The sequence below is a fragment of the Malus domestica genome, chromosome 15 (assembly GCF_042453785.1).
Source record: "Malus domestica chromosome 15, GDT2T_hap1".
NCBI lineage: Eukaryota > Viridiplantae > Streptophyta > Magnoliopsida > Rosales > Rosaceae > Malus > Malus domestica.
This window is the reverse complement of record NC_091675.1, coordinates 42,488,060-42,496,313: the sequence shown is the minus strand read 5'-3', so window position 1 is coordinate 42,496,313 and position 8,254 is coordinate 42,488,060. Positions and strand designations below refer to the sequence as shown.

Here is an 8,254-nt window from a genome sequence, read left to right as displayed (position 1 = left end):
AAAAGTTAGCCCAAGCCCTTTTCATTAAAGCTCATTTTTTTTTTCCAGATGCCTGCAAACCCGGTTAAAAAAAAATTAAGAGTAATTTTTGAGAAAATAAAAATTTATATTCTTCACACATAAAGTGTGTGGACTTTGCTAGTATTTATAAAAAAGCAAAATAGAAGGCAAAGGGCGGAACATATTCTTCATCCAAACCCATTTGGGCCGCTTGCACAATATCACCCAGATCGTACGGCGTCAAGTACCCAGATCGTACGGCCCGTATTAACCCTCTCCGCGCCAATAATTTTTACAGATAATAAAAAAACAAAACAAAAAACGAGTTGACACTTGTTAAGTTCTGTCAGTCTGAGTCTCCAACTCCCCTTCCTCTCGATCCCTCCGCCTCTCAGCCCTTCCCTCACTCTCACTCTTCCCGCCCTCCCTGCTATTAAAACGACCTCGTTTCGATCCCAGTTTTTCAGGTTTTCACTTCCCAATCGCTCGCATTTCGCAATGGTGATGACTTGAAAGTCGAATTTCGGCTTCCCGTGCTTTTGCTTCAACAACAAGGTACCCCGAAACGCAATTTACACGATGAATCTGCTTTACTCAAAAGTGCTTTTTATGCTATTGCTTTTGGATTTCTGCTTCTCCGTTTTGTGTTGCAATGTGCGTTTTATATCAGTTTGTGAAGTCGTTTTATTCTTTCGTTTCACTGCTTTTGTGCTTGTGTTCATGACATGCTTGCTTGCAATGTAAAATGGAAATTAGAAAATTGAAAAATGAAAATAAATGTGAGCACGTTAATAAATTTGAAATAATTACAACGGTTTAAGTCTGATTTTTATAATTTCTAGTCTTTTGCTGTAATTTTGATTGATAAAATTTGAGTGGATGTTAAATTTTCAGGATTGAAATTTGGATATTAATTTGGGAAAAAAATGGGTTCCTACATGGTTGGCGTGCTTGTTCCTCTGTTACTAACAATTATAATTCAGAAATCGATGAGAGCGAAGCAACGGGGTGTGCCCGTTGATGTTGGCGGGGAACCCGGGTATGCAATCCGAAACCATCGGTTTACTGCCCCTGTTGCAACACTATGGAAGGGTGTTACTACTCTTGCAGAGCTTTTCGAGCAGTCATCCAAGCGGTTCCTAGAGAAACGCCTTCTCGGAACCCGGGCATTGATTGCAAGGGAGGTTGAGGTATCAAAGGATGGAAGATCCTTTGAGAAGCTTTGTTTGGGAGACTACGAATGGCTGACCTATGGGAAGGCATTTGAAGTAGCGTGCAACTTTGCTTCCGGTTTAGCTCAACTTGGACATAATAGGGAAGAGAAAGTGGCAATCTTTGCTGACACAAGGAAAGAGTGGTTTCTTGCATTGCAGGTGCATGTCTTACGTGCTCTTCCGACATAAAATTAATCATTCTTCTGACATTTCATAAGATTCCTTTACAGCTGAACCTTAAACTTCCTGAGAGCATGATTTTGTTGCACATATGATGCGTTTTTTTTATATAAATCTTGAAATTAGAGTTTTAAACGCCAATGTTTGTATGCAATGATAAGCGGATGAGTTTGTGCACAAATTTCTTATCCCTGACTCTGTTCTTTTTATATCAGGGTTGTTTTAGGCGCAATGTCACTGTTGTTACCATATATGCATCTCTTGGGGAGGAGGCTCTATGTCACTCACTGAATGAGGTTCTCTCTCTCTCTCTCTCTCTCTCTCTCAGTATACATGGATATATATATATATATATATATATATATATATATATATGTTTATATCTATCTCTGTTTCGCTCTCTCATGGATTGGCACCCACATTCCTGTTGTTTGTCACAGTATGCTTACTATTGCAGAATAGGCTCCTTTCTATACAATTTGTTTTGTCGATTAGAGGTCATGTATGTTTATTTACTTATTTAGTGATTTTTTATTTTTTAAACAATGTATTAAGCACAAGCAATATATTTTAAATTTCACATTGTGACTTTCGTATAGCTCATGCAAATGTTGCAACCTAGTTGGAGGAGCTTTTCACTGACTGGAGATGTGTTTTTGGTGTTAGATTTCTTTGTTTTTGAAAGCAGAAAATAAATGCATTGATTGTGTTGTTACGTTTGTACCACATTAGGGTTATTGTTTGTCATTTGTCCTCAATTTTTTTGTTCTTACTACATGACCAATATCATTTTCATTTTACTTTTCTCCAGACGGAAGTTACAACTGTGATATGTGGGCAAAAAGAACTGAAGAAACTTCTAGACATAAGTGGAAAACTAGATACAGTAAAGCGAATCATATGTATGGATGCCAATATCCCATCTAGTGCCTCATCTGTTCAAAGTCGCTGGAGAATCACTTCATTTGATGATGTTGAGAAACTTGGCCGAGAAAACCCTGTTGATCCCGATTTACCTCTTCCAGCAGATATTGCAGTCATTATGTATACAAGTGGAAGTACTGGATTACCCAAGGTTTAAAGCTTCTATTATATCTTGTTATTTTGGTTTCCGCCTTTTTTTTGTCTATGCACTTTCAGACATGATATTCCTTCTAATTAGTTTCTTAATTGTTGATTGTTGACTTGGGAGTTTATAAATTTTTTGAAGCTTTGTGTGACATTTGTGCCAGTATTGCTATTCCTTTATGTTTCACCTTCACATTGTCGACAGTTGATATATTGTGAGTTGTGGTTTTGAAATTACCCTTAAAAAGTGCTTTTGTCACTGTTAAAGTTTTCAGAAGATAAGGATGCTTGATTGTGATAATTTTATAATGCATTTTTCTAGTTTCTATCTGCATTAAACTGCTGCAGTATTATTAATGTCACTACTCTACTACTATACTCTTTCCTTTTCATTTGATAAATTTCTTCTTATTACTATAGCCTTGAGTTAAATAATAGGAGAAGTAATGAAAGGCTCTTTGTTGCATCCATTCCCCATCACATTTTCGGAACAAAGATATCACTGTGTATCAATTTGGATGGAATTTTTTAGTACAGGCATTGCAATTTGCTTATCTAAGCATTGCCTTATGGAGTTAGGGTACAGCGTGGTGAACGCTTTATGGGTTGGGTTCAATTAAAGATTTTCCGTGTGGGGATTATGATTTGTGACTACTGATAATTGTATCAATTTATGTCATGCGTATAAATAGAATAGGCACTTGTTGCATCACATATCCCTACATAACCTATTTTCGCTAGATATATAGAAAATATTGTATTATACTCTATTTGATGCCATTCATTTTTGTATACTTATTTTGACTGCAACGGAAAAGTTGTTCAGGCGCAAAGTGGGGAGCCGGGGAAACTTGTTAGCTTGGGGTCACCCTTTTATACTTATCTTGAGTTGGCATCTAATGCAAGTATAGGCATTCATCTAAGCAACAATCACCATTAATTAACTTTCATCTTGCACTTTTTACAGGGTGTAATGATGACACATGCTAATGTGCTAGCTGTAGCTTCTGCGGTCATGACTATTGTTCCCGGCCTTGGAGGCAAGGATGTTTATCTGGCATATCTTCCCCTCGCTCATATCCTTGAATTAGCAGCGGAGGTATGGAAAATATGTAAGCTGGCTAGATTGCATGGCTACAGTGATTCATTGATCATTTTTTTGTTAATGATTATCACTAGCTGCTTTGTTACGTCCTTATATTTCTGGTACCTGATTAACAAGTTTTACTATCTATCTTGAAGAACTTCTTGGTTGCTGTTGGAAGTGCCATAGGGTATGGATCTCCGTTGACCCTTACCGATACGTCAAGTAAAATTAAAAGGGGAACACAAGGGGATGCAACTGCACTCGCGCCAACTGTATTGACAGCTGTCCCTGCAATTCTTGATCGTGTTCGAGATGGAGTGCTCAACAAGGTTTTGAAACTTCTTGTGCATATGAGATAACAAAATTACATGTATAGATGCATATACATGTGCGCATTATCCCAATTTTTCCAACACTGTATCTTCATGATGCATGATGCTTCAGGTAAATGCGAAGGGTGGACTAGCCAAGTTATTGTTTCACTTGGCATATACTCGTAGGTTGTCTGCTGTGAATGGCAGTTGGTTCGGGGCTTGGGGCCTGGAAAAGTTTCTGTGGAACCTTCTTGTGTTTAGAAAGGTCCGTGCAGTGCTAGGAGGTCACCTTCGTTTTATTCTTTCTGGTGGTGCTCCTCTCTCGGGTGATACTCAAAGATTCATCAACATCTGCTTTGGGTTAGTATGATTTTAGTACCTTTAACATCTACAGAATACCATATTGTGAACCATGACTTTGTCCTACCTATATTTTTTTTTTTCATTGATTTGAAATTTGAAAATCACAGTCCACTAAATGGTTAAAATATGAGTAGACCAGATTTGAGTGAAAATGAGGTGGTAGTATTGGTGGTCAAGTCTCTGGCTCTAACGCAGGGCATTATTTCTACGAGTCGTCCCATTTCTTTCAAAAAGGACTATGCTAATCTGTCTCTCAATGCCTTTCAAACCGACACAGTTGTATAGAAATTAAATAAGGACCTAAATTCTGGTTGTAATCATCTTGTAAGTGTAAACATACTATTGCCTTGGGTTAATATGGTCTTAGTACTTTTAACAACTCGTCTTCTTTTAGTTGGTTCACTCATATTTCACCCCCAGGTGTATAGTCTTATGAATTCACAGTCGAAGATTACTGGTGGGACATATTCAGGTTTCTAAGAGGATTATGATACTCCCTCTTTGTTTCCCCTCAGTACATAAACTTTACACATTAATACTAACGGACAAACTCAAATCACACATTAATAAGAAGTTCCTTCGAATGTTAAAATTCTGAGGTGCACAACGACTCAATTACATTTTTCTGAAGAAACAAATTTATTTTCTTTTGCTCCATTCTCATCATATCTCATATGTGATTGATGGCTATTGACAGTTCTCCGATTGGTCAAGGGTATGGCCTCACTGAAACTTGCGCTGGTGGGACATTCTCAGAGTTTGACGATACTTCTGTAGGTCGAGTTGGAGCTCCCCTTCCATGCTCATTTGTAAAGGTAAGAGATGCCAATGGGTATCTTATATTACGTGTTTAAACTGATAACATCAACTTCTTCTTTAAAAGGAAATATGAAAGATAGAAACTTATTTGGCATCCTAATCATGACTTAAGTTGCTTGGAGGTGTTCATTTATGAACTTCTAGATTGATTTGTCTGTTTTTCGTTTTCTGTCAAGGCAAATGGCTTAAGAAGACCTCTGTACTTTGTTTCCAAGGCGCGAAGACGATATTGACTTGAATTATGTTAAAATCTTTTTTTTTTCTTCTGTATCCAGTTAATTGATTGGCCGGAAGGAGGATATCTGAATACCGATACGCCGATGCCTCGTGGAGAGATAGTCATTGGTGGTCCAAATGTTACACTTGGTTATTTCAAAAACGAAGAGAAAACAAGAGAGTCATACAAGGTAGACTGTTGGTTTCATACCATTTTTTCGGTTGCATCTACCCACCAAAGAAAAATTGTTCATTGGAGTCCTAACTTCAGTGAATTTTGCATTTTTGGCTTTTTTGTGAAAAAGGTTGACGAGAAAGGAATGAGATGGTTCTATACAGGTGACATAGGGCGATTTCATGGTGATGGTTGTCTTGAGATAATTGACCGTAAGAAGGATATAGTCAAACTTCAGCACGGGGAGTATGTCTCCTTAGGAAAGGTACGAGTGCTGCAAGATGAATGCAACTTTTCATCAGATTTTCCTCGGGGACTAATGTCTCCTTTACAGGTTGAGGCTGCTCTTTCAGTGTGCCCCTACGTCGACAATATCATGTTGCATGCTGATCCTTTTCATAGTTACTGTGTGGCTCTTGTGGTGGCTTCTCGAGTCACATTAGAAGAATGGGCTGCAAAACAAGAAATCACTTTTACCGATTTTGCAGACTTGTGTTCGAAAGCAGAAACCATAAAAGAGGTGCAAGCATCACTTGTAAAGGTACATATATCTTCTGGATAAATTTCCGTTACTTTAAACTCCGCTTGATTCTAGTGGCCTATCAAAATACTTGAACATACTAGGTGCAATCTAATTTGCTTTGTTCTGGTTCAAATATTTATCTTTTGCCAATTAACAGGAAGCAAAGAAGGCGAGTTTGGAGAAGTTTGAGATCCCTGCCAAAATCGAACTGCTTTCGGAACCATGGACTCCAGAATCTGGCCTGGTCACTGCAGCTCTCAAGCTCAAGAGAGATGTCATTAGGAAGGCTTTCTCAGAAGACCTCGCCAAGTTATACGCTTCCTGATAAATCGAGGGCACCACCAAATTACCTGTTTCTCCATTTTGTTTGTGGCCTTGCTAGGTTTAATGCTAGCCGAAGGACTAGTGTTAGGAAAAATGCGTAGAGTTACTTGTATTAAGTTACTCCAAGCAATAAGAGGAATGATGATATTAGTGTAATTATGTAGCTACTGAAGCAAAATGGTCAGATTTTTGAAGTTTATTTCGAGTTTTTTTGTTGGTTTTACAGCATTGAAAGTAAGACGATCCACAGTAGCAATTTTTGAGAATGCCCCCATCCTTTCTGTATTTTTTCTGATATAAGTTGTTTTTTGAAGTTGTATTTTTCGTTCGTCTTCTCCATACTTTTGTTGGCTGCAAAATTTAGATTTCGTAGAATTTGTCACTTAGTCACTTAATACATCATGTGTTCGATACTCAATTATTATGTATTATGCGGTTTAGCCCACCCTTTAGTGTAACTTTATCATTTTATCTACAAAAAAGGAATTCGACATTTGATTGCCGTATGATGACTTCATGAAATGATAGCATGAAATTTAAAACATGTGATGCTGTGTGAAATTTAAAACATGTGACATTGTGCTATTAGTCAGGAATGGCACGACAGGATTGAGAAGATGTGGTCTATGTTCAGTTTCCAATCCAAGGATATTAAGATTTGAAAAGACTGGTGGCAAGGGAGCCTAAATGGTCTGGTCTAGAAAGGGTGAAGGGAAGTATCTGGTCCATCATCCACACTCCATGATATGAACCTTACTTAATCCTTTTAGTAGAAGCATCCCCCATGTGCTCCTTTGGTTTGTTTGTTTCCATCAACTTTTATTCCTTTTAACTTATGGTTCATTCACTCCCCCTTTCAATTATCTTTAACCAAAAGAAAAAAAATGTTTAAACATGTTTCTAAATTTTGGATCCTACTTCGCTTTGCTTTTCGAACTTTCAATTTGGTTTTGAGCCCTTTAAACTTTCAGTTCATGTCAATATACCTCTCAATTTGTCAATTATGCAAAAATTTCCTTTCATTTCATCGTATGATCAATTTTAAGACATGTTCGTCAACAAAATGCTACATTTCAAGGCTTATATAGTAAATGCTTAGAATTATGAGAATTTGAGCTAGAGAGGGTTTGAAATTTATACATCAACAACAAATCTAAAGGCTTATTTTGTACAAAATGAACAAAAATAACTCTTAAGTCGACAGAAAATTTGACTAACCTAACCAAAGGTGTAGGGGAGAGCGCTAGTCAAATTGAAAGTTTAAAGAGTAAAGCGGGACGAGATTTATAATTGCATTAAGGAGGTATTGATTTTTCTCATGTCTTAAACAACAAGACAATCCTCTTCTCAAGAGAGTTTTTTTCAAAGTAGCGAAGATTCAAGTGGCACTTCACGTGTCATAATACAAGTGGAAGAAATGATACATTTTCTATATCCCTCCACTTATATTATAACACGTAAGATTCCCGTTTGAATATTGGATAGTTGGAATTTTTTTTTCACTCTTCTCGATCCTTTTAGCAACTGTGGAGTGACGTACATCTTGATATACGAAAAAATGGAAACCAATTTGTAGAAAACAAGGCATGAATGAGAGGTTTTGGAGATTCCCGGATAGGGATTTGCATAATTGTCCCGAAAATCTTCACAGGGAAAAAACATGTCGATTTTTTCACATAATTCTCAAAGTTTTCCAAGGAAATTTGCAATATCTAGGCCCTGAACTACACGTTTGTAGTGAAAACGATCTTCTTGGAAAAGGGCAATGCACCCACACCACCATAGCCTTTTTCCAAGATGTGATACGATGAAAAACTTTAAGTTAATCTTGTTGATATGTTTTTGTGTCTAGTGGTCAGATTAAGTGAACTGTTCAACTCACTTATAAGTGATTAAGTAATCTTGTTGATATGCTTTTGCTTTTTGTTAGAGATTGTAGCAAACCAAAGTAGGAAACTTTGGTAATTGAAT

The 8,254-nt window shown here is 37.2% G+C and overlaps 1 protein-coding gene across 2 annotated transcripts; it reads left to right on the top strand.

Moving 5' to 3' along the window:
- The first annotated feature begins 337 nt into the window (after nt 1–337).
- Nucleotides 338–6,602, top strand: LOC103454088 (long chain acyl-CoA synthetase 9, chloroplastic-like). 2 transcript variants are annotated; one of them, XM_008393674.4, is made up of 12 exons: nt 338–555; nt 895–1,373; nt 1,610–1,690; nt 2,206–2,469; nt 3,430–3,561; nt 3,705–3,878; nt 3,994–4,223; nt 4,924–5,041; nt 5,321–5,452; nt 5,567–5,701; nt 5,771–5,977; nt 6,117–6,602. In XM_008393674.4, the coding sequence occupies exons 2-12, from the start codon at nt 927–929 to the stop codon at nt 6,282–6,284; spliced, it is 2,088 nt and encodes a 695-aa protein (XP_008391896.3). In that variant the 5' UTR covers nt 338–555; nt 895–926; the 3' UTR covers nt 6,285–6,602. The 2 variants fall into 2 exon arrangements, with proteins under 2 accessions (XP_008391896.3, XP_028950920.2); XM_029095087.2 differs by having other exon boundaries at nt 348–555; nt 984–1,373.
- The last annotated feature ends 1,652 nt before the right edge of the window (nt 6,603–8,254 follow it).